Source organism: Daucus carota, chromosome 2, assembly GCF_001625215.2.
Source record: "Daucus carota subsp. sativus chromosome 2, DH1 v3.0, whole genome shotgun sequence".
Classification (NCBI taxonomy): domain Eukaryota; kingdom Viridiplantae; phylum Streptophyta; class Magnoliopsida; order Apiales; family Apiaceae; genus Daucus; species Daucus carota.
This window is the reverse complement of record NC_030382.2, coordinates 15,032,631-15,060,417: the sequence shown is the minus strand read 5'-3', so window position 1 is coordinate 15,060,417 and position 27,787 is coordinate 15,032,631. Positions and strand designations below refer to the sequence as shown.

Genomic DNA, 27,787 nt, shown 5'->3' with positions numbered 1-27,787 from the left:
AGTGTTAAGTACACGATGATGCGTCAATTTGGAATGATTATATTGGTGAAATTGACCGAAGTGCTCGAGGGTCCATGTTTATTTAATCACTTGATATCCAATATAAGTAAAATTTGAAAAAAAATTGGGAAATATTATGAAGTACCTGGCATTTTCCAACACAGAAATATTATATATCTGACCTAATTCTTTATGAAGATTGTTACCTCCTCTTGTTCTTACTCCCCAGTAACAAAGAGAAGTAGAACAAAATCCTAAAGAGAAAACCCCAGGCCACAGTGACAAACAAGCAATTCCACTTGCTTAATTCCCTCACACCAAGCTGCTTCAATATATCAGGTCCACTCGTAAAGCATGTGCTTCTGTTGATCGGCATTCCCAGAGTGTTGCTGATACTCTCCAGCAGCTCCATTTTCGTTGCAGCCGATAAACTAACAAATGGAGAAGTATCAAATATTTCAACTCCGCGGACAAAGCAGTTGTTTCGGTTATCAAACTCATTCTGTAACACCGCCTCGAATGGATACTTAATCAGGGAAATGTAATGTAGCCATATCCAGTAATTAGGAATTCTTTCCCGGCTCATGTAGAATCCGCTTAACAAGGTGAAGTATGCTAAAATGGCAACCACAGCAATGTAGCCGAGAATCACACTTGGCACCACTCCTGATACAAATGTCACGAAAGAGCTTCCCGCCCAAAAGGATGCCAATATCATGAGAAAGTAGTAAAGAAAGCCAGATAATCCACCGTCAAGCCCCACTCCCCAAAATGTAAGAGTTGCAAACAATGCCGCGGAAAAAACAATACTAGGTAATACAACAATGGCCTGACATACAACATAAGAAGATCGTCGATAAGCATTGTAGGCCGTTTCCCTCATAAATATGTAACGCTCATGTAGCAACACAGGCAAATCATCAACACAACTGTTTATAATGTTGTACATTGCAAATGCGAAGAATCCAACTCTTTCGTGGATGGATTTAGGCCTGTTATCTAAATTCCAGAAAACGGATGCAAACACAAATGCAGTGGTCATTAAAGCAGCAACACGAACGCCAAACAGCTTAGGCATCCTGAGAGAATTAGTAACTGAACGTTTTGTTAAAACCATGATTTCCTTCCACATTGGATTGGCGAATGCTGATGTGGCCGAGACTAAATTCCCACGTGAAATGCTTGCGCTTATAGCTTCATTGAGAGATAATCCGTGTGACGGACTTGGACTGTTGAGGTAGATGTTTGTTTTGCGCCATGTTCTGTTGAACTCAACTAAACTTCTAGTACCTCCTGGCGCGGCCTCCAGTTCACTGATCTGATCCACTGCAAACTCTGTCCTGTCCGCGTTCTCAGGCATTGGTAATCCAAAATCCGAGAAATATAGAGGCAAGTTCTCTGGAGAACCGCTGTACACAGTTTGACCTCCTGACAAAAACAATAACTGATCCAGTAATCCGAGAATTCTGTAACTCGGTTGATGTACAGTCATTATCACAATGCTTCCTCTCTTTGCAATTTCTTGCAGCACTTTGACAACCATGTAAGCACTGGTTGAGTCGAGTCCTGAGGTAGGTTCATCCAGAAACAGCAAGATCGGATCATGAATTATGTCAATTCCAATGGACACACGGCGCCTTTCTCCTCCAGAGACACCGCGGTGTCCTTCATCTCCAATGACTGTGTTGGCAGCATTCCGGAGGCCTAATTGATCGATGAGAGTTTCAACTCTGAGCTTTTTTTTGGATCTTGTCAGAGTTATAGGAAGGCGAAACTCAGCTGCGAACATTAAGGTTTCTTCAACTGTGAGCATGGGGAATAATAAATCATCTTGCATCACGTACGCTGATATGACCTTGAGTAATCGCGATTCAAGCTGTTGGTTGTTGAGTGTCACCGTTCCTTTTAAGCTTCCTTTGTCGATTCTATTCGCCAATGCATCCATCAATGTAGATTTTCCGCATCCTGAAGGGCCAAGTACGGCGAGTATTTCACCGTCTCGTGCCTCTCCTGAAATGTCGTCGAGAAGAGTTTTTGTTGCCATTCTTTTACTTCCAAGGAGATTTGACACCTTTATTTTCCGGAAAACTTTGACACTGTACGTCAGATTACTGAAGGACAAAACAAATGGCACTGACCGAGGCTCAGTGATCATTGCAGGACTTATACGATGGACCGGAGAATCATTTTCAGTGACTTGTTTTGGAACATCAGCAACGTGTTTGAGTACTTGTCCAAAGGTAGGCATCACTGCAGTGGCGGGGCTGGAGCTGGACACCACGATCTCTTCTCTTTCTTCGTAATCTTGTTGATCATCCATTTCTTTTTGTGCCGGCGTATACAAGCAAAGATATATAAAAGATGAGTTAGCATGTGAAGGTTATGGGTGGTCTAATGGGAAGCAAGGGAACATATTAACCCCAAGAATGGTGTGGTTCAAGAGTTATGGTCCTCACATTCTCTCAAACATTTTCATTAACTTTAGTTTGAGCTGTATACAAATCTTCTTGTACCCACAGCTTTTTTTTCAGCTAGTATTATTTGTGTTTTGAACAAAATTATAGACAATATTTCAGTTTCAGATCTACCAAAGTTTGTAGGCATTCAAGTTTATAGAGTTTGTATATTAAGAAAAAACTTGATATAGTGTATCACGTAATAGTGAAGTTCGGCTGCTGGCATTGCTAAATGCTCCGATCCTCTCATTTCAGTTACTATTTTGGGATGTTCCTTTCATTTTTTTAAGTTACTATAAATAGTAAGTTTTTCCATCATTACACCCACTATCTTCCCCTACTATCTCATATTTAACAATAAAAACTACTATTACACCCACTACTTTCCTCCACTATCTCAAATCTATTATTAAATATTGATAGGTCTCACCACTTTACCCACTTTTCATCTAACTTTACTCATTTTTTATACATTGTCTTGGTCTCCGTGTCCCCCTCCAATGTAAACAATTGCATTTTTTATACATTGTCTTGGTCTCCGTATCCCCCTCCAATGTAAACAATTGAGGGGACAGAGAGAGTAGCTTCTTTCCGAACCAGTTACGGTGCCCAGTTATCCTACCTACCTACCCCAAACACGTTTCCGAAGAGCTCGCAAATCATTTATATTTGACCTACTTCCTGTTATAGATGTGACTTAGACGTTATACTTGATCCATCTTTTTAACCGCGTCCTTGCCTTGTTTCCATCTTGGTGTCCGTTTGGCTAAATTCATCTTCCAACAAGAAAGATATATCTTTGAAAAAAAGTATTATATAATTTAATTTTTTCGTGAAATAAATCTTTTTTTTGATAAATAATGATTATAAAATAATTTCTTAACATTTATATCTAAAAACAATTTGATAATATGTATCTTTAAAAAAGAAATAAGCCCTTCATTTATTTATTTAAAAAAAACCAAAACTGGCGAATATTTTACAGGAAGTACTAGGACTTGAATGCACGTTTCAATCTAATTCAATCGAGAGGGACACCAGCAACAAATTATGGCCTCACTTCCGATGGATGCTGTGTAATTATGTTGAAACATTAAATATTTGTTAAAAAAAACTAATTAAAAAGTGCAAAACAAACCTGAATATGCGTCTGGGATTATGGCGTACTAGAACGATAAAAATGTAACTTTCACACGCTTAATTACCATGTATAACTATATAATATTATCTCCATTCGTCCAATATTAACTTTAAATATAAAACAAAATTCTGACTGCCAACTTAAATCTTAAGCACTCTACTAAAGACTAAAAACCAGCACCTATGAAATATGATGGAACAACAGATCAACAATATAAAGTTACATCTCCTTTGCGTAATCCCCTCCCATTAGACTTTCCACTGCCTTTCAAAACAATGGATGATCAAAACAATATTAAATTTCAGGGACCCCTTCTCCCTGTACTATTGAAAACATTTGGATGCAAACCTGTCTTCTATCTGAATATCATTTAAAGAATCTTTCATCCTTACATTAGTGGCTGATTCCATTTCACGACTCTGGCCTGATTCCATTTCATGTGCTACCAGCTCGACCCTCTCCTAGATTTCTTAATAAGTAATAATCAATTTGGTAATGAAGGAACCCGAGTCAAAAAATCATTAACGGCAAGAGTTGCATCTCCATGAGCAACAGCATCTTCTGGTTCTGGCATGAAGAGACTAGATACTGAAGCCTGCACACAAGGACATACAGAAACATTTATGGGTTTAGTGTCTAAATGTAAAGTTATGTCCTCTCCAGAACATATCAATAAAGAATAGACAAGTTTGAAGTGAAGTCTGTATGCTGCCTGTGAAGAGAAAACACAGAATTTAATACATGTAGCAACTCAACTACATAAGGATTAACTAAAGGGCATTTCAAGTTACTCTTTGGGCATTTCAAGATGACGTCTAAGTTGCAACATACCTTTGCGTCAAGTAGCACCTCGTCAGGATTATCTGTAATAAGACATGCACCATGAGCCTTCAACCATTCCACACACTCCTCTATTGCATCAACATCCTTCTCATCATTTTGCTCAGCCGTGGGCAAGACACTACTGAAGCCTAGAACCTGAGCAATGTATGCGACAGGAAGCGTAGGGCGATATGAACGAGACATACATTTCATTGCCGCATAACGCATCTTTTCTACATACAGATCTGTGAAGAGAAAATTACAGATAAACAAAATGACATATCATAAAAAAGACTACATTCACTATCAGAGACTAACCCATGAGACAAGTGCTCAAATTAGGAGCCTCCTTGTACAGCCTAAAGAACAATACATAATTTCCAGATGTTACAGCTGCACGCACCGCAAGAGCATGTTTAACAGCGACATCTTTCCTTGCATCAACTGACAATCTGAAAATGCCACACTATGAAGTTCAAATTAAACTTGATAAATGAAACTTATGTGACAAAAATGTAAAACAGATCAGGGAGTCAATAAATGCGTGACTGCATCAAGAACGATATAGAAATGTTATTGTGATGATATGGGACCAAAAACAGTACTCCCTCCGTCCCTAAATACTTTTCCTATTTGTGTTTATCACGCTTGCCAACACACACTTTTGATCATTAATATCTTTAATTTTGTATTAGTATTAAATATAAAAACTTCACCGTATTAAAGTACTCATAAAAACGAATCAAAGATCACTCATGACTATATTTAGTCTTATAGATTAGACGTAAATTAGTAATTTGTCTCATGTTATGAACAGTGCCGACATCTCAAATGGGAAAGGTTTTTAGAAACAGAGGGAGTACATAGTTGTACTTTGGTAAAATGTCTTCACTATATGTCTACCATTTCCAACTGATATATCACCAATGTATAAGATTTGACCACAGAACCAACAACACCATATCGAAAAGCTTTAGAGAGAGAGCGGATGCCAAGTCATGCAAACAGACATCTCCTTTTTCTTTTATGTACACCTCTGTCATGTGTTTATTAGGAGGTATGGTATCAATTATGTGTGTGCTAGAAAGCTCCTCGTTCAGTAATCCTTTGTTTCCATTTGTTACGGAACTCTTGAGTAATCTTTTTGTTGAATTGTTACAAACCCCTTCCATGTACCTAATTCCAATTGTGGTTGCATTCTACAGTCATTTTACAAGGAACTCTTTCTTCTTCTTTTTATATACATTTGTAGGGTCATGTTCTAGAGAGAACCACTAACCATAGAACCATAGAACCACAATTATTTTAAATAAAAAAAATATATAGTATATTTGGTACATAGCCAAGGGCAGTATAGACCCAAAATATTTAGGATAAAAATCAGCGCCCAATTTTGATTTAATTGACAACTTTCCCATATTACCAACGCTATTACATCAGCAGCATCGAATCATCAAATCTTCAGCATACTCGAATCAAGCTTCTCTGCAGAAGGTGAGAACAGATATATACATATATATACATACACTCGTCATTGAGGTTCACATGCTGAACCTCTATCTAGAGGAAGTCGTATCCACCATGTTTACAAGTGTGTTGTCGGAGGTGATTAAAAACAATAATGATGGAATGAGTATTGGTGTTAATATAAAAAAGAATGTTGTACAGTAGAGGGTGTTTGAATTGAAGTGTTATTACAGATCTAAAATTCCACCATAACTGAAGTGGCACATAAAGCGGCACATAAAATTCCACCTTAACTAAACCGCTACATAAAGGTTCGTATGCTGAACCTCTGTATATAAGAAGTCAAATCCAACAAGATTACAATTTGGTTGTTTGAAATGACCGAGCATAGTTATAGTGGAAGGAGTATTTGTGTGAAATGGGAAAAAAATGGTACAAACATTAAAGTTTATATGCTGAATATCGTCTATGTGTAGTCAAACTCAACAAGTTTTGGTGTTGATAGGAAAAAGAATGTTGTAATGTAGAGGGCATTCGATTTGAAGTTTTATTACAATTCTGAAATTTGAAGCGGCACATAAAGGTTCATATGCAGAACCTCTGTATATGGGAAGTCAAATCCAACAAGATTACAATTTGGTTGATTGAAATGACTGAGCATAGTTATGGTGGAAGGAGTATTTGTGTGAAATGGGAAAAAAGTGGCACAAACAGTAAAAGTTCATAGTCTGAACCTCTGTCCATTGGAAGTCAAATCCAACAAGTTTTGTTGTTGATGTGAAAAAGAATGTTGTAATGTGGAGGGCGTTCGATTTAAAGTGTTATTACAATTCTAAAATTCTGAAGCGGCACATAAAGGTTCATTCGCTAAACCTCTGTATATAGGAAGTCAAATCCAACAAGATTATAATTTGGTTGTTTGAAATGACTGAGCATACTTATGGTGGGATGAGTATTTGTGTGGAATTGAAAAAAAGTGGTACAAACATTAAAGTTCATCTGCTGAACCTTTGTCTATAAAAAGTCAAATCCAACAAGTTTACAATTTGGTTGTTCGAAATGACTGAGCATAGTTATGATGGATTGAGTATTGTGTTCATTGGGAAAAAAGTGGTACATTACAGATCATTTGATTGAAATATCATCACAAAAGCTAAATTTCCAATGCGAAACTTACAAGTTTCTATTAGCTACCTCTATAATTTTTGTATCTTCGATCCTGTGAATCATATATATAGTGGGTTGATTATGTTTGAGATTTTTATTTTATTCCTCATTACTTAATCGTGGTACAAGGGATCATGTTCCTCTTAGAACCCTTAGCCTAGGAACCCTTTAAATCTTCAAGTATTGACAAGGGTTTTGTAGCAGAACCTTTGTGTATATTCATTTTAAAAAAGGGTTCTGTAGCAGAACCTTTGTGTATATTCACTTTAGAAAAGTGGTACAAACATGCTAGATCATGAAAATTTAGGATCCTACAACGGAACCTTTCTATATATTCACTTTTAAAAAGGAATCAAGTAAAGGTAAAAACAAAGTACAATGAGATTATAAAATTTTGAAGAGAAAATGAGTAAGAATAGTAGAGCTGACAAGATTAGTGGAGTTCATTTAATATGAAAAATAATCTGATCAAAGTAATACATACAACTAAGTTGTAACTGTCGTTTATGATTGATCTTGATTGATTTTCAATAAATGGCAATATATGTAAAATTACACCACTATCCTTATAATTGATTATACATATTTTATACTGATTGTCATAATATTTTTAAAGATTCGCTATGTTAATCTTGAGCCATTAAATCTAAATGAATCTAAAGGTTGAGAATTGGTTCTATGGTTCTTTTTTAAGACTTGGTTCTCTCTTGAGCGCGATCCATTGTATCCTAATTATTTGTGTAGCTAACTATTCTCACCACCAATATAAATTTATGCCCAGTTTCTCTCAGCTCACAAATGCTAAGGAGAGCACATCTTCTGCACTTCTTCACTATTAACTAATTAAAACATTTCTCCAATTAGCAAAGAAATGAAAAAGTATATGGGTGCCTCCTAATTATAGCAACTAATCATTTAACAAGTACTAAAATATAAAAATTCTCAGTAAAGAAGCTTTTTTCTAGTCAATATTATCACCAGCACGGCAGCACCAATTTGTTCAAGAACTTTGTAGAGAACAATTTACTTAAAATAAATCAAGTCATTCAACCATAGATGGACCTTTAGAGCCTATTTGTATACGTTTTAACAACATATCTGATATGTTAAGTAGTAATCATGTAATTTGTTCTTTGGTGCATCTTACTAACCTTGACATGGCTGACAAGAGATCCCTGTTATTATTTGAGTGCAGAATAACACAAAGAAGATTGTAAGCCGAAAATTCCATATCACATCCCTTGTTTCCTTCTGCATAAAGTACTTGCAATTGAGATTGACACTGCAAAAGAGATAAATGGTGAACCACTATATCAAATAGATGATTTGAAGAACAAAATGTACACATCCACAGGACAAGTTGATACAGTGAATTGCTGATACTTTCTGCGACATAGTATTTCTTGCAAGCGAAAGAATCCATAATTTGATTTGAATATCCAAGGCAAGATTTCAAAATTTCTATCAAAGATTCAAAATCAATATTTCAATTTTAAGTACAGATTTGTACCATTATTCTACTCCAGCTGATTGCCTAAAACTGAGGATAAATTCAAGGCAAATACATGGAAGAAAACACACAGAGATTGGAAAAACACAAACATGCTTGATACTGCATGAGATTGGGGATTAACAGGATTTATAATCCTATAGTTCAAGTAATCTATGAACTATAAAAAGTGAAATTCAGGCCACAAATATATATATAAGGGCGCTGATGCTTATGTTTTGAGATTAGCAATTGTTTTAGCCAAGAAAAGTAATTTGATCGACTATAGAAGCCTGTAAATCAGTAACCAATCATACAACATCAAGGTAACAACAATTTGAAAGATGAAATGCCTAATCATTGAACATATTACAATCGAACCTGATTATACTCTGATAAATCACCAACTTCAATTGCTAATCGAGCATGAGTTTCATAGACCTGAAACAAGATAACAGAAACAAAGAATTACTTCTAATCTTAGAAACCACTAGTTCTGGAGTTTGGCTTACCATGAAACAAAAAAAAAATGGAAGCAAAGTACAATCAGCTTTACAGAATAAGTTGTTATAGGATTAAAGAAAAAAACAAAACCATTTCAGATTGTTCATGACATACAGTTCATCCTTAAAGACACTATATTGAGCACTTCAAGAATAGTACCTTAACTGTGAGTTCATTCCGTATCCGCTGTACGGTCAGATCTTGACGGATAGATTTTAACTGATCACATTTGTAAAGGTAGTTCTTCTGGGAACCCTGAACCATGACAAGAGCTTTTTCTAACACCTCTTCAGGCCTCACCTGATAGGAAAAAGTGTTTTTATTCAATTAAACTTTATTTAAAAACGAACATTATTTCACATGTTCAATACAAGGAGGGTGTGAATAAGATTACAGTGGCAGGATCAGGTGCAGAAGTAAGGCGAAGATAACGCTTTTCAACTTCCTGGCAGGTACCCTTGACAGTAAGAGAATCCCAGTCAATATCTTCAACAGCTCTGCTGTTGCCTTCTTCGAAATCTTTTTTAAGCACCAATGCATGAGTTCTTTTAGTATACAATCCAGCTCCAACAGTTTTGACTCTAGAATAATTATTTGCAGACCGATTCCCACGTGCTTTTTCAAAACGTTTTGAACGACTCTCCCTTCTCTGCTTCTCTTCTGGTGTATCTGCAAGTGCTACAGCACCTGCATAATAAGCAGTCAAACTTTGCTCATCACTATCACTGGATGCACCACCATTATCAGCTCCACTTGGACCATCACCAAGGCACTGCCTCTTAGCAGGCCTCTGGGTAAGTTTATTTGTCACTTTCTGATCTGATGAGGTAAACTTTAAATGCCCCCAGTTATTTTCTTTGACTACCTTCCCAGCAGAAAACTGTAAACATTGCACTTGAATAAATTTTAATTTGAACTTATGGTAATATAGTAATCGAACTCAGTTCTCATATTACTTGAAAATGATTATATGATATTGTTTAATAAGGATGTAATCAAACAGATAAGAGCATGGACAACAAGCAAAGCAGGGAAAAGTAATAACTAGCACAGCACCACATGCAACGCATATAAAAAGTTAATTTTTTATAGCCAAATCCAAATATAACAAATAATATTTAACGAAAATTTGGTTTATAAGGGGTGCTCTCACTATCCTTGACAAACGACAGTTTTATGTCAGAGATGAATACAAGTAGATATAGGTATACAAGTAGACTTGTGTGCTGTGTACACAAACATGCACACATATATACACAATACAATACTAGGTGTACGCCTCAGAATACAAGCATAGACATAACCCTGTCTCTGTCATGATAAGCATTACACATAAGAAGATTGAGAGGATCACAATCTACTTCAAACTACTTTCATTTAAAACCTTACGACTATACAATGTTCGTCGACAGCACAGATCTCTGTAAATTTCACAATAATGTCTTACACTAGTGTTCATTTATAATGTTTCTATAACAATGAAATAAAAAAAAAAAAAAAAAAAAAAATGAGTTCTGCAAACAAATATATATTCCATAAAGAACATATTTCATAATATAGATTAAACTGTGCAGATAAACACTGTATTTGAATTATTAAAACATGTTTACATAGTACAGTTTTAAAAACTATTCTTAAATGAACAATTATCCCAAAACAAAATTACCTAATATTATATTTATAGATTTTTTTTATTTTGAAGTGTTTTTTAGAAGAAGAGCATCCTTGAAGCGAATTATGTAATTTTAAAAACCAAACATTGTATTTTGCGGATAATGATGTATGTTTTGAAAAAACAGAGTATTATCTAAAGAAGACAATGTATTACTAAACATTATTATTTTGTTAGACACGTCCAACAACTTAAGAATACATCACATTACGCAGCAAAATAAAGTATTTTATATACACACACTCTGCCAAAATTATGTAAATTACACTAAATAGTAGGATTAAATATATATATATATATATATATATATATATATATATATATATATGTATATAGCAAACAACATTGTGTGCTGCTACTTAACAGTGCATTTTTATACAAATAAATAGCTAAGAGGTGATACTGATTTTAGGTTTAATTTTGACTAGTACTTATGAAAGAAAACAAGAAAAATCTTAAGACAAAAACCATGAAACTGATCAATGGACTTTTTCCTTATAAAAGATAAGTAAAACAAAGAATATAGGTTAAATTCAGAGAAACTATAAATAGAATAAAATTAAAGCCTGATAAAAAATTACGAATAATATTTGATTCTTGTGATTACTCCATACTGCTTGAATTGTATATAAAAAATGATAGAGGAAATGCTCAGATATTTAGATGTGAGATATAATGATATCAGGATCATGACTAAAATCAGATTTATATAAGAGTGAATGGGGCTCCAAAGAGTGCTATCGAGTCCTGGAAAAAGTGTCCACGCCAATGCACTCGCTTATATAAATAAGAAACATCATTAATCATCTCGATTTTGTCGAACATCCACAATATAAACAAAAAAAGAGGACAACCAGAAGAAAAAAGTTACCTTTCCCCCTTCACTGGGATTAAACCAACCACTATATTTTGTATCAGGAGTATGAGGGGACTGTTTATCAACCAACTTATCCACTGATAAAGGCTCCCACCTGCTTTTAGATCGCCTGCTTGGACTCCGTCGGTTGTTTGTCAATGAAGAAATCAGGGCTGAAGATTGTAAAGCTCTATAAAACAGATAAAGTATGTCAGATGTCTTCAACATTATCTTGTTCAATCGTCAGAAAAAAAAAAAAAAAAATCTTATTATAGGGGTGTTGGCTGGGCTTATAAGTCAAAAGCAGCTTATTCATACCGTTTGTGTAATGAACTTATAGGTCAATTTCCGACTTATAAGTCAGAATCTGAGAAGTTGATATTTGATTTTACAAATATGTACAGGACGACTTTAAAAGATAACTTATAATTATTTATTTTTATATTAATAATTTTTATAACCAATAAGTTGTAAACACCAAAAAAATTATCCAAGCACATAAAACAAATGTTACTTCTCACTTATAATCAACTTCTCATTTAAAGGCGATAAGTACTTCTTTTAAGTTACGCCAAAGGGCCGCTATATGTCCACTTTGACCAACAAAATTCTATTCTATTATACGTCGGACAGAGTGTACTTTTTTCCAACATCATTGATTACTAATGTACATTCAGTTTCCAATCTAACCTCTTCTAGTGATATGTTCGATTTATCTGAATAGTAACTCTCTCCATGTTTATTACAAGGGTCAAATATACTTTATTTTTATTTAGGGGAAGGGAAGAGATAACTTTTTCTTGACTTCATTATAATCTAAATAAGTGCGCATTTTGGATTAAGGACATATAATAAGTAACTGAACAAGTATCAAATGTAACCAACATAACATACTCATAGACTTAATTTACTTGAATACAATAATGAGTGATGACCCGTTAAACAACATTTTTCAGACTCAACTGAAAGGCGAAGTCACACTCTGCCTATTCAACAAGAAAGGTGCCAACTCTTTGAATGTACTTAAAATTTATTACTACAGTATTTGTGCTGATAGGTTTGTATGTCATTTTACCCACTGCACTTCTGCACATTACTATACGTTTCTCAATGGAACGAAACTCTCTGAAATACATTCAAATAACCGACACCTTTTATTATTTAAGTATTTGACTTCACCGCAACTGGATCGGCAAGTTATATTAACCGCAAACAATATATCTGCTCTTGATCAAAAACATATCAACACACACACACGTGTGTGTGTGTGTGTGTGTTGATCACATGAGAATTTTCACTCGTGACAAAATACTAAATACAGTGTATTTATAAAAATAGCATAGTATTTTTCCAACTCCAATATAATCGTTAATCAAGTCCTAGGCATATAGATGGATGTCTGTAGCCAAAACCGCAATTCCTTGAGCCCCATTACCAAGTAGAAGTAAAGCAACCATATACTTAATCCACGAATATCAATAAAACTGAAATAGAAAGATACCAATAGGTAGGCAGGTCTAACTGTATCACATAATAGAAATAAGAGATACCTTAGTCAACCACATCTGCGTAGCTGCCTTCATTTTATACAGACACAACAAAATGAACTTGACCCCAAAGAAGTTGTACATCATTAACAGAATGAAGTACATCAAAAAGTGTCCCCGCAGCTTAATAAACTACTAATGAACTAAGTGCTTGTTTGGTTACCAATAGGAAGTTAAATCCTATGTAATTTGAAATTACTATGGAAATTATAATAATTATAATAAATGGGAAGTTAAAATTTGTGTTTGGTTGATAGATGGTTTTTAACTTCCTACAGGAAGTGCAAGTTACCAAGGGGGGTCTAGGTCAATAACTTCCTATGTTTTGTAGGCATTTAAAATTCCAAAGAACTTACACTTCCCCAATTAATGTCAACCAAACAGTTTCATCAAATACTACTTCCTAGGAACTTCTACTCCCCACATATCTAGATGTCAACCAAACAAGCACTAAGGCATGCGAAAAACGAGAGTATTCACATAGGCCAGGCACTTTGCACCCAGAGGTACGGGGATATGCGTGAAGACAGGGTGGCCAGTGTGACATGTCAACGAATTTTGAAAGAGGGAGTTGGGGTCGTGAACAAGTTGTATTTCAAAATAATAATGTTATGTTTTTACATCTGCTGCTCTTTCCGAGGTTTTTTTCAGCCATCTACTGCTCTTTCACCTACAGTCAGCTGTTTAGAGGTTTAATTATTCTGCTCTTCATTCTCTGATAAAACTATTGCTTTTTCTTTGGGTTTCATATTTAAGTTTATTTCTTCCTACTTTTACTGTTTGAACTCCAGAGCTCGTATTACAAACAAATTTCTTTGTTTCTACTCCTCAATAAAATTACGGTCATAATTTCTTTGTTTAATATATTAAGTTATGTTCATATATGCTTTATAAACAACTGGAATTACATAAATGACCTCATAAAACAAACACAATCATATATGAAAGTTGGCATACTCAGTAGTAACCCCGTCTGCACTGGGCAACGGGAAAAGAGGCTCCATATCCCAGTTTCGAGTGTACAGTGTACCATCAGCTGTTGCCTTAGTAATGACCTGGAAAAAAAATCCTATTAGTACTAACTGTTACAGTAGAAGAACATTACTGAGTGATAGTTCTTGCAATATTTAATTCATAGAGTTAATGTCTTTGTCTACTAAGAGGCAATACGACAGCAATCCAAAGCAAGTAATATCTAAAGCCCATCCAGACTACATCGCAACAACAAAGGCCATGATAAAAGGTAACTGACAAGGCTTTCAGAGATGTACTGGACAATAGGCACACCCCAATCTCACAAATCACAATAGTAAGAAGAGTCAAAAACCAAAAATATATTTTTATTTTTAGGAATTACTGCAAGGGGATTTGGGTGCAGAAAAGGATGAAGAGTTCTTTCTTAGACATGATGTGATCAAGTTAGTTAAAGCCAAATATATTCCATACAGACACCTAAAAGTCTAAGTGTTTTAGCATACCTCCTTCATGACTTCTTGGCAAGCTGCCATTTGCTTATCATCCTTGCAACGAGATAAAGCCCTTTCTACATATCCACGTAGAGACTTCGGGAACATGCCAGCCTATAATAACGCAAAAAGCAAGCTCAAGAGTATAAGTCATCACCCACATAACAATTTGAGTGTCTAAGTTGTACATGACAAATATTTTACAAGATACGGTATTATAGATGCAAGCACTTTTCATAAATTTAAGAATTAAACTAAGAATTTTACAGTAAACATTTGTATTGTCTGCAAAGCTTAATGATTACCATTTTAAACGTTCTAAGCAAGATCATAAAGCAATAACATGACATCTAATATCTCATAACTAATAACAACATTAGGTTGAGGTAACACCTAAAAAAATTTATTATTTCACTTGTGGCAAACCTCATAACTAATGAGTAATGCCTATTAGATATTAGAATGTGAGTGCTAAAAGCCTGGAACATAAGAACAGAAAAAGGCAAGGATCCAAAGAAACTCACTTTCAACTCTCAAGTACAGCACCTAATGCATAGTATGTTAGTCAACCATGATTGGAACCTAATTCAAAATTAACTAAATCATTTTAGTGCAGTAGCCCTATAATAATATCTTTTATTTTCAAATCAAATGTCAGCCAATGACAGGAGTTGCAGATGGCTTCCCTGGTGCACTCAAGGACAAAGCATAAAGCATGCAATCAGAAGAACCAAAAGTTTGTGAAGACAAAGCATATGGCAAGTCTTTGTGATTCGAGTAATTTAGTTACAGTACTTGCCCAGAATGATCACTTTTTCTTACAATTTAAGAACTCGGCAATTTTAATCTTACAACCATTTCAACTATTCAAGTCCTACCTCCTTAACAAAATCAGTATAGTAACCTTTTTCCCTACGCTTCTAAGATATCAGTGCATGATATATACCATACAAGCTCACCAATGTAAGCTAAAGCATTTTACCGTATACTAGCTTATAGCACTATACAAAATAGAATAATAACCAACATGGACACTACAGTAAGAAAATACAAGACCTAATATGGATGCAGAAACTTTTTACAAGGGGGGAGTATTAAAGTAACTAATCTTTTATTATTTTCATCTAATGAATTATTGTAATAATTAAATATAACGTAAATCAATCCATTAAAATGCAAATAGTAGGATAGTAGCCTAGCAAATGGATAGTAGGCCCAAAGTTCAAATACACAATTTATTAATTATATGCACCATGTAAATTAGGGTTCAAAAATTAGGGGTTTACTTAATCAGGAAACTTCATTCCCTTGCAATCTTAATGTTTGATACAATTTACAAATTTAATCACTGATGTCCATTTAGATATAAACGTCAAGAGAAAATATTAAGGATTACAGATAGGATATAGATGTACTAACTAATTATGGGTCTGGGGTCTTTCAAATTAACAACTAAACAACTTAAAATTCATATTCACAACAAATGCAAATGCAACCACCTGATATAAGCATAAAGAACAGCTAATATAAGTAAAATCACAAATCAGGGACCCCCTGCCCCCTCCATCCTCTGTGTGTGTGGGGGGTGGGGGTGGGGGGTGGGCAGATAATGTATATAGAAATTATGCAACACACAAGACAGTTAATTTATGTCCTTCAAAACCCATCTAGCCATATGCTCTACCCACAAACCAGATCTATTCTTTTGTGAACTGATGCCCTAATCAACAAATTTTTACATACTGTACATGGCAGGTTTATGAAGGGTCTCACCTTAAGTATTGAGTCAGCACCAACATGAGAAGTCACTTCATTATTTGGCTTAGGTGGTGCGACACTAACATATAGTGGCTTTGCAGCAGCATTGCTTACAGAGTTGTCCTTGTCGATTTTAGGCAATCCCAAAACCAGATTAGTAGCAATCCTAGGATTTGTAGGTATCTGCATTTTGCTTACCCGTGAATCAAAGGGCATATTTTGTGAAACTGTTTGCTGAACACTTTGTGGAACAGGAACAGTCTGTGAAACTGTTTGCAAGGATGTATAATAATTATACGGCAATTGAGGATTAGCTGGATATTGTGCAGTTGATACTTGAGGATGTACTGGCTTGTGCTGTTCCTGATAACCTGTGTAAGTATGATTTGAATCCAAAGGTGTTCTTACATTTGAAACGTGGCCAACGTTCTGAGTTTGGAATGTTGGAGTACCATGTTTCCAGTAGCCATCCTGTACAGTGCTAATTGCTGCCCCTTGCTGACAATAGATGAAAAGAAAATATAAAAAATTGGATCCCACTGGTCAAATGGAAGATTCGCGAGCCACTGCATCTTATACAAACAGAAACTAAGGGAAAAAAACTCTTAAAACATCTTAATTCAGCATTAAAAGTTGTAAAGTGATTTAGCAAAAAAAAGTTGGTTAATTGAAAGAAACACAATAGTAATCGCATAACTGCTAATGCCAATTGCCAACTACTATATATTAATGAAAATCACAGGCACAAGGAAACTTCTTCCAAACAAAAACATGATAACATAGGACAAAAAAAACCAGCCGCGTATAGATCATATTAAAACCTAAATCCTACAGCGCTGACTAACTGAGTAATAACTTTGCTTTATACCTTTCATATGCTATTTAAAATTTTTAATAAATTGAACCATGATTACAATAGAATTTTTATGCAATTGACATGTCTTAATTGCATTTGGTGAGGCATCTTGAGTTTAGGTCGGAATGAGGTATTAGGGTTCATAATAATTTTAAGGAACTCCAAACTACTCTCGCAAGAAAAAATCTCAAAACAATAATCTGACTAAATAACAAGCTAAATTTCCAATTCATAATAAACCTGCATTACTTCACTAATCTAAAGTAGATTCTGTAAAATAAACTTATAAGGAAAAATGGAGATTATTTCCTTTAGTGATATTCAAAATCTTAACCAGAAGTCCTTTATTTGTTCCCAAATTGTCTCCCGCTTTCTCGGTCCTACATCAATTCTCCTCTGCTAAACACAACTCAACGCCAGAGAGTAAACCAAATTATCAACAAAGAATCACGTTGAAGCACAGATTGGGCTAAATCCCAGGCATTGTCCGCTAAAAACTTAGGGATTAATTTTTTAAGTAGGGGCAATTTTGGTATTCAAGAAAGATTGGGGTTGTCGTACATTTACTATAAAGCCCAAATGTCTGTTTATAGATATCAGAGACTTTGGGGTACTAATATAAAGTTATTAAATTTTCTACAAGGGCAATACTGTAATACTACAAGAGAAAGATGTTAGGGTTATTATTATACCCTTCTTGTATCTTAAAAACACATTGTTTTTCGAGAAAAAATAACAGCTTCTGTGAACAGCGATTGTGACTGCGCCGCAAGCTTCAGGTACATTACTCTGCAATCTTTTTTGTTCTTAGTTTGATTTCTTCTGATTCTCTTTGTGTATTTTTTTCCTTTTATCAACAATTTGCATCATGAATTTCTTTCCATCTAATTTTCTTCTCATTTCGCCGGATTTGAACGTCGAGTTTAAATCGGGCTCATGTGGGATGTAGTTCAGATCCAATTAGGAAATAAAGTTTTTTACATTTTGAGATTTGGGTTTAAATGAATATTTAGATAATAAAAAAGGTTAGGAGAGGGCACCATTAGTTCTCGGCAGAACATAATCGCAGGGGTTCACTCGAATACCACTTGATGGCGGAATGCGCTAGTGGATTTGGGTTTAATAATACCAGGGAACTTCTGTGCCAGAGAAAGTCAACAACAGCAATATATAATTCTCAATCCTCAATATAGCATCTGATTTACTTGCAAGTTAATGTTACGATAAACCTAAATTACTTTCCAAATTCTAATCGACTTTAAAAAGATGAAGATAAATACATATTGTTTCATAATCTAAAAGCCAACAAATATTATTTTAATTAATTGGCTTCTAAAGTCTTCTGGTCGGTCGACTAGTAGACTAAGCAGTACTAAGCCATCGACTAATTGAAAAACTAGCTAAATGTCAATATTCCGAGCGACTGGTCGAATAGTCGGTCGACAAGTCAACTAGTTGGGCCAATCCGGTCAATAATGACTTTTTTTTATTAAAAAAATCCTAAAATTAAAACCCATAGCCTCCAACGACAGAACATCGCAACTTTATGATAATATCTAGAATCTAGATTTATATGTTTTTTGACATTCGGAACTTTTTAATCATGTTGTGCAACTGCAGACTGCCCAGAATTCTCATTAGTTGTTACATAATCATGCCACAAGTACATTTCTTCCTTGTTTATTTTTAGAAACAACATTATTATAGGTGTTTTTTCTGCTCCACGACTAGTCACCTAGCCAAAGGTCCATCGACTCGTCTCGACTTACAATTATGTCCAAGTGTTCTTTCTTTCTTTGTCCTAACCCAGAATCTCCTACATCATATCTATGATATTAATTAACAAGTCTTTGATTTTATAGTCTATTATCTGTGAACTTTCACATTCATATTCAATTAGATTATTCATTGTACATCATGAAGGCATGCACTATCTTAAATATGATACTGGTAAAATATCCCCCAAGAAGAAGAGAAGGAAAATGTTAAGGGCATAAACTTCAAATTTTATTATGTTTTGATTTGTTCCTAAACCGTATACAAATCTATATTGTTGGCTAGTGGTTGGTAGGCTAATTAATAGTTCAGATAACTCGGATAATGGATTAGTTCCCTAAATATCCTATTTTTAGTTTTCATTGTTAGTCTGCATATATGCTTGTTACTTGCATTATTTGATGGGAATTGAAAATATAAGGTTTCCTTTATTTTAATTAGCTAAGATCATCTCAACAAAAAAAACCCATATCTAAAAGTCTATATGGTATGCCATATATAAAAATTATAGAGGATTAGTAAAAAAAATTTAATGCTGGACATTTCCCTTGGCTAAAGTTTTAGCCAACTCCATCATCTAATACCATATTGAAATAATATAATCCATTTGTAACAACTTGTAATAATAAGATACTGTTTTAAAATATAGCCAAGCCCATTAGAGTACAACCCCTTATAGGTTCAACAAATTTTAAATAATCAATATTTTTTCTAATTTTAGCCAATACAATTGGAGAGTGTAATTATATTTAGCAAAAAAATAATGTATTTACTTGTAATATTATAAGTAGGGCTAGAAGTCAAATATGTAGGCTATATATAATAAGCCAAGTTTTAGGGCCTTAGTTCATTAGGTTATGTTTTAGGATTTATATTCCTTGTATAAGTCATGTAACCCCCACATATTGCTTTAGACTTGATTATTGAGATATAAAAATTGAACTGAATTTTATCTTTATTTTGGGTTGCGATCCGTAACAATTATCCCTTCCAATTCTCCCTTATATGGTTGAGAACACTTGGGGTCGGACTTCTTGCGCAATTGCGTCACCCATGTTCTATCATTTGTTTGTTTTATTTATTTTGTTTTTTTAATTTTTAATTTTTGTGCGTTGTCCTCCATCATTATTATACATTAAATAAATGTGCATATTTCATATCTATATTAGAAACATGTTCACTTACCCTTTTCATCCAAAAAACAAACAAAAAATTGGAGAATTTGGCCTAACCCTAACAAAATCTCTAAACATGTACTTAAAATTGGTGTAAAATTGCAGTGGAGGAGATGTCTAGGCTGCTTCAAACTATAAGCCTTCTATACCTCATAGGAACTGCTATGTATGCCATGATGTCAAAGAACAATTTTCTATAACCTCCAACCTGTATGGTCTTAAATTTTACTACATATGCATGTGCAATTGTATCAAGCATGATGAGTATAAAGTATAAACTGCAAAGAGGCGACACATCCGAGCATTGAAAGGTCTTGCGCAGATCTTTAGACAAACAGTGTTAGTTATCTCATCAAAATGAGGGTATCCATTTACCAAAGGATGGAAAGAGTCAGCAAATTAGCAAGATGTAAAGCTCAAATATATATTTCCTCGATAACATCCTCATCGACACTTCACCAATAAGCAAAACATAAGTACACAAATAACATCCTTATTCAGTTGCAGTTCAGGTAATAACCCCCTTATCTTGGTAACAAGAGGTCAAGGAGACTTGTTGAAGTCTCGGTGAGACATGGGTCCATGTGTGCTATAATTTTGTTGTTGACCTTAACAAGGCCAGTATCCTTAGCACTTGCAGTGAGGATGGATATTATCAAAATGGGAATATGTGGCATAAAACATCAGCTCGGTGAATTTAAAAAAAGTTCATGAAAAATTATGGGAGGAAATACGTATGTAGCAGTTGCATTGATGAAAAGACCGTAATCAACACAGTTATTTGTTAATATATATTGATTATAAACAAGTAGGGTGGTTGAACCCAAGTAGAAGCATAGATACATATGAGTAACACGATAATAAGAAACCGAATGCACCCCCAGAAAGCCAAAGCCCAATTGATATCATAAGCAGATATCCATACAAGATCAAAATTAGGCTTGTATCCTAATCTCTATACAAAATTCATATAATATACCACCAGAAATTACATTAGAGCACAAAAGAAAGTTGACAAAAAAACAAGACTTCAAACAGCACATTATTGTATGGATTAGAAATAAGCTGACACTTCATAACTGATTTCAGCACAATGGCACTATGGTATGCGAATTCAAAAAGTTAAACTCTATAACCAAGTACATACACCACTTGGTGAAATCATAACTTACCAAGTTACCTTATCTGTAGTACAACTACAATATTCTAGTTTTCAAAAATTGACATCACCAAAATTTTGGCCAAAATATACAGCCATGAAAAAGGATATGTAACTTCCTGCTTCAATATTAAAATTCAAATTTCCAATGTAACAGTCAACCTTAGTTTATTTAACAACTTGAAAAAAGAATAATGAAATCTAGTTTACGCATCTAGTATGAAGACCTGAACAGGTGCAAGATATTTTGTTATATTTAGAAACTGCATGTCATACCCTTCTCGATTAAATGAGATCATGTCAATTACCTACAATGAGAATATTGTACAATATTATCCAACAGATGTGATGAAGTACTAGTAACCATCGAAATTTCATGCATAGGTTCTTCGATATAAATAAAATAATTATAGTACAATTTCAGCTGATTGCACCAGGCAACATTTCAGGAGCAAGCAGATCCATACGTACATCTATATTGTGATTCTTACGGTTGTCTTCTTTACCATCTGGTAAGTTTAACTCTTCAAGTATTTGTATGGGATGAAATATGGCTTAATTGGCCCCTTTTATTTCCAGTACATTGTTAATTTATTATACAGAAATCTCAAACCTTAAGTAATTGCTTACCCAACACATTATCTAAATAAACACTAGAACTCTACAAATACGGAGTTACAATTAACTCAGGTACCTATCTGAAATTTCTGACGAAGTCTATACCCTGCCTAGGCTTTACTCAACTGCCTCTGTTTGCTTTAACCCTTGCCCAAAAGAAATCATTTCAAATTTCGTCATCTTTAATATGATTCAAGAGTCGCATGCAATACTTGAGTACCAACAATTGTGTCAACTTTATATAGTATTCAGGAAAAGTTCACTTTAATAATATACTATATGCTATATAATGAATTTATGCATTCATTAGTATGTTATATTGTAGCTATATAAGGAAGAGGATAAAAAAAAACAGTACTAAATTAGACTGCATGGCTATCAATTAACAAAAAACATATACAACCATAAAAGCTAGGAAAATTCTAAATAGCCATTGTCATAAGCGAATTCGAACCTGAACAGGAGTTACGTCAGATGAACTATACTCCGGTCTCCACGGTGCAGCATAAGGTGCAGGCTGCTGAGTATTTGTAGCAGTATATCCGCCAGGAACACCTGGCACACCAGGAACGGAATGAACAGCATTAGCTGTCCCTGTGGAAGCCACATTTTCTGTTCCAGGAGCACAACTAACTTCTGTCTGACTATAATAATCCGCCCACTGACTATAGGCCTGCTGATATTGCTGCGTGGGAGGTGGAGCCGCCGTAGCTTCCGGAGCATAACTGGCATATTGATTATTCCCATAGTTGACATAGCTCCCTTGTTGCCAATTCTGATTACTGTATCCTCCTCCGGCTGCTGCGCCAGGTGTCTGATAATCAGCAGGATTGTAATAAGTAGTAGTATAATTTGTAGGTCCAGCATAAGGCACTGTATTGGTAAATTCGGAAATATTCTGTTGAGAACCACCTGTAGTTGGATATCCTCCTACTTGCTGTTGTTGCACCGTATATGCTTGATTATTACTCTGCGGTGGTTGTTGCTGTTGTTGCGGTTGCGTATAAGCACCGCTATAATAACCTGCATACCCTGTGTTTCCATATCCATATGAATCAGTACTAATTCCATAACCTGTATAACTATAATTTTGTACCGGAGCTTCGGTATTCGATATCGAAGGAATCGTAGCAGCAATCGCAGCGCTCAAATTATCCGAAACAGGTTTCGAAGCAGCTTCCGTAATTTGATCGGTGCGATAAGTTGTGGAGGAGTACATTCCATTCTCCATCGATCAATTAAGTGATTGTATGTATCATAAGTTGCTATAAAATCGGTGATTATTGGTGTGAATTGCACGATATCGATGAAATTAGGGTCGTTTATGATCTTGGATCCGAACAAAATAAGTAGAGAAATGGATAAATATGTATGAATTATAGATGAAACGAAAATAAAAAGACTCACAGGAGAGAACAGATTGGGGGTTTTACAAATTTCGCCGAGAAATCAACGTTGTCTCTGTTGGATCGAAATTAGGGTTGCGAGCAAAGAGGTGTTGGTAAGACAAATAACAACGCGCCATTGGTTGCTTGGTTAAGCTTTTGGACCGAAGACTCGGGTCAGCCCATTAATTGGGAAATTCATTTGTTGGGTAAAAAGTTAATTCCCATTTATTTGTCAAAACTAATCTTAAAAGTATTAGATATAAAATGAGTCGATCTGGGGAATTTAGATTTATGAATGATAAGTCCGTATCAGAGACTGGTTGTGAAAAACACATATACATATTATATACTTATATATAATAAGCATAAGGGAGATAATTTGGTCGCATGGTCCTGTGCTCCAAAAGCTTATCATCCGTTGGATCGTATATTGAACAAATAAGCACCGTTAGATTAGAACAAAATTAAATTCTGTTCTATAAGGAAACTAACATCTACTTGCATGTTTATAATTCCTTTTCTGAATTCAAAACAAATTCTGTCTTTCATGTGTTTTTGGTTTTTTTTTAATTCAAAATAAATATTTCCTACAAATTTTAATTGTGGAATCGTATAAATCACACCGTCACAAGATTATTTTTATCCATCGGATCGTATATTGAACAAATAAGCACCGTTGGATGAGAACAAAATTAACTTTTGTTTAATAAGACAACTGATATCTACTTGCATGTTTATAAATCCTTTTTTGAATCCAAAACAAATTCAGTATTTCACGTGTTTATGATTTTTTTTTATCCAAAATAAATATTTTCTACCAATTTTATTTGTAGAATCATATAAATCGCACAGTCACAAAATTATTTTTACCTAATATATTTCAAAATTAATAAGCCCGATTTATGTGAGGAACAAATACAAAAAAAAATTCTTAATCCAAAACAATTTCTACCATCTTATTGCACGTTTATGATTCATCTTCTTAATTCAAAACAAATTGTGTTCATCAATTTTAATCTCAAACCATAAAAATTTTAAAAAAAATATTTAAATGACATTATAATAATTATAATATAAAATACATTTATAAATATAATCTAATAGGAGTTGGTTTAAAATTTGATAGAAAGAATTTAATACTTTGGCATGATATATACAATTTAATTTATTATTTATAAATTAATTTTTTCACACCATTTAAAATATATTTAAAAAGTTTATAAAAAATTAAAAAGCTCCCGTGCCTTGCACGGGCTATAAGCTAGTATATATATATAGACAAAAGTTATTTGGAGTCCATAATTTATTGGAGTCCCTGGAGTCCCAATGCAGGCCCTCCATTTAAGTTTGATCCAATGGCTGGTATTCTATTAAATGGTTTTTAATAAAATATAATATTTAATAAGTATTTATACCAATGAGGCGCGTCTGTACGTGAGTGAACTTGTTACAACTACACCAGTGTTTCCAGGAGTATAGTTAGCATTTTTGTCCTGCAATCTCTGTATCAATTTTTATCTTCTTTTTTCACATTGTCCATCTGAAACACATTAGTTATTGTTCCTAACAAGTGGCTGCTATCTAATCAAAATGGAAATTCAAGTAAGTTCTGCACATTAATTTTTTGTTTCAATTACATTGAAAAAGTTTTTGAAGATATTCCTTTAGCTATTCAATGTGTGTAGTACGTCTCTATATGTGTTTGTATTTTGTTCCATTAGTAATCACATTGTGAGTTAAAAGTGAAAAGCTGTTCTGCTAGATCAATTGGATAGTGCAGAACTCCTGATATTGTTTTCGGAAGAGATTATGGACGATATAAGAGAGTGCATAACGTTGAATATTTGTTCTGCGCGTGTGGTTTTGTCTTCTATCAGGATCATTGTAATTGATTTGTTAATTTTGTTCATTGATTGATTTAAAATATATGCTCTATTATTTTGGTTATGATTTAATTTTGAATTTGTTTTGTATAAAGGTGCTCAAGATGTCCCTCATATTGAGAGTTCAGATTCTGAACATTCTTATAGAGTGAGGACAATTGTGAAAGTTTTAAGGACAATGAAGAAGAGATGATAATGACGTCAAAGGTGTATATTCCAACGTTCCTGCCCCAAAAGTATTATCAAGATAAGTGGCAGCGTTTACCTAACTGTTCTACTGCACTGAAAGGCAAACGGAATTTTAACCATGTCACATCCTTTTTTGGTGATTTATGTATTAGAATTCTGCTGCACAATATTGTTGTTGTTTTGCCGGTGTAGAACAGACTGCAACCGTAGAAATGGCATGTGAAGTAGCAAATTGTTGGATCGCAAGCAAACGATTGAAGCAAAGAACAATCTTATTCAGATTTTAGTTTTTGTAAAAGGAGTTTAATAGTGTGATCAATCTTATGTATTCAGGCAATTCAGAACTTTCATTTTGTTATGTAGTTGAAAACAATATGCCAACTTAACTAATTATAAGCTCTCCTGATGCCAATGGCGTTTCTTTTGGACATACACTATGCAGTTTGTTAAGATAGGTTAAGATATTCTCAACCCGAGAAGATTTATAAACTTCTGACCGAAAAGATGGATTACGATACACATGGATTATGAGGAAAATTTGTTGCAGCTAAATATAGTTGTCCTACGTGTATCAAACTATACAATCGACTCTTTAAGTTCTAAACCAAATGCAGCTATATGAATCATATGTGCTGGGATATAGGAATTCATTGATGCTGTTTTTTAGAACCCTTAAATAGCGTTGGTCATTATGAGCTATAATTCGCCACAATTATTGGTAGAAACTTAGATATAAATATTTCAACTCTGCTTTATTCATTAATGAATTAACGAATGAACAGCTAGAGCACTGTTATGCCGAAAGTTGTGTCCTATGCAAGACAAGATTTATTCGAAGTCACGCCTTAACTATACAGAAGTAACCAGTATCATCCTTTTATGCAAGAAGTCAGAAGCAAAAAAACTCATCAGTTACCAGGTATGATACACAGACTGCTGCTGGTCAGGTTCCAAAGTATAGACAGTCATTTACTCAATTTTAACTTTAGACATGCTTTACTTTGGAGTCTTTTATTGCGCGGTGGTGCTGTATAATCATACTAAGTCTTAATAATCATATAGACTGTGTTTTAAACACTTACCAGTTCATTTTAGGGGGGGATATATCCCTCATCGGGCATTAAAATCTCATGAAGAAGTAATAGAAAATTATTATGGAACAGCTCAAGGACTAAATACGATAAAAAAAGTCCAGGAATATTAATCACCTGAAAAAAAAGGTAGCCTCCTACTAATGTTAATCCAAAAATGTATGTCACTTCACACCATCTCTAATAAGGCCGTGTTAAAAACAACAAACATATACTAAAAAATAGTTGAACAAATTTAAAGAGCAGCGAAATACTTAAAATAAAACCAAGCATCATCATAAAACTACACTCGTAAAGCCAATTATGCCTTTAATTTAATCAATCGTGATTACAGTTTAGCAGTACATTAACTGACCTACTACTACCTCCACGTGTTACAGCTTAGGTAGCAGGAGAGGACTGTTGGACTTCAAGATGTGTTACTCTAATATAGTGTAACACATATACTAAAAAACCACTATTTTGTACCCAAGCTTGTGTGGGTAACTAAACAGACGGAATCCAACTCAGATCATGCCCTTTTTACCCACTCTGACTGTGCTGCGGACATATTGAGCAAGACATCTGTCACAATCGACGGCGAAAACTTCTTTTGAATTTATCAGTCATAAGTCCTCACCTTCTTTATCTTGTCCTGCTTAGGCAGTGTCCTGTGGACTCCTAACTGACCCCTTTTTGCACTACTTCGAACTCCACACTTACGTGCCTGCACATGTAAACAAAATAAGCAAGGCAGCCAATTAAGATCAATGTTACACTAATGCCAAACAGAAAAAAAAAATATCTCAAGATATTCCATGACCACATAACCTCTGATGTTTTATTTGTCCCGAAACCTACTCTCGGTTTTTCAGGTTTCTTAGCCGTTGCAACATTCCTCTTAATACTTGTGTCCTGCAAGTTGTAAGTCACAATACAATCGAAGAACATAAAAAACTCCCTCCTGCATTGGTTAAAGTAATAGCTTGCTACTGTACATAAAAGAAAACGAAAAGTAACATTCCGTCCTAATACAGAATATACATTTATCCCCATAATGTATAAATCTGCTAAACACATAAAAAGGAACACACTTCCTTTCCAAAATACGACCTATCACACAACTAGCAGATGTACGAAGTGTACTACAAACACTACTATTGCAACCAATTATGGTCATTGCTATGTCACACAGTAGAATATCAAATATAAACTTAAAATCCTACACTGCATAACACCGAAACCAAATACCCTATTACTAAATCTATATTTTTACAAACAACCCACAAATAAATTGTAGAACAAAACCAGCAAATGTATTTAGCACA

General features: G+C 34.4%; 2 protein-coding genes across 3 annotated transcripts; both read right to left on the bottom strand.

The window, feature by feature from the left end:
- Positions 1-106: 106 nt before the first annotated feature.
- Positions 107-2,421, bottom strand: LOC108208011 (ABC transporter G family member 1). The gene has a single exon (XM_017378481.2). The coding sequence runs from the start codon at positions 2,318-2,320 to the stop codon at positions 203-205; it is 2,118 nt and encodes a 705-aa protein (XP_017233970.1). The 5' UTR covers positions 2,321-2,421; the 3' UTR covers positions 107-202.
- Positions 2,422-3,657: 1,236 nt separating this feature from the next.
- Positions 3,658-23,467, bottom strand: LOC108207126 (SAC3 family protein A). 2 transcript variants are annotated; one of them, XM_064086523.1, is made up of 12 exons: positions 22,384-23,467; positions 16,361-16,843; positions 14,600-14,701; positions 14,079-14,176; positions 11,590-11,764; positions 9,441-9,926; positions 9,206-9,346; positions 8,924-8,983; positions 8,205-8,335; positions 4,738-4,871; positions 4,429-4,664; positions 3,658-4,192 (listed from the first exon to the last, which is right to left on the bottom strand). In XM_064086523.1, exons 1-12 carry the CDS (start codon positions 23,158-23,160, stop codon positions 4,082-4,084), a joined length of 2,934 nt encoding a protein of 977 aa, XP_063942593.1. In that variant the 5' UTR covers positions 23,161-23,467; the 3' UTR covers positions 3,658-4,081. The 2 variants fall into 2 exon arrangements, 1 of the variants encoding a protein (XP_063942593.1); XR_010288608.1 differs by lacking the exon at positions 3,658-4,192 and having other exon boundaries at positions 4,523-4,664; positions 4,738-4,885; positions 22,384-23,304.
- Positions 23,468-27,787: the final 4,320 nt, after the last annotated feature.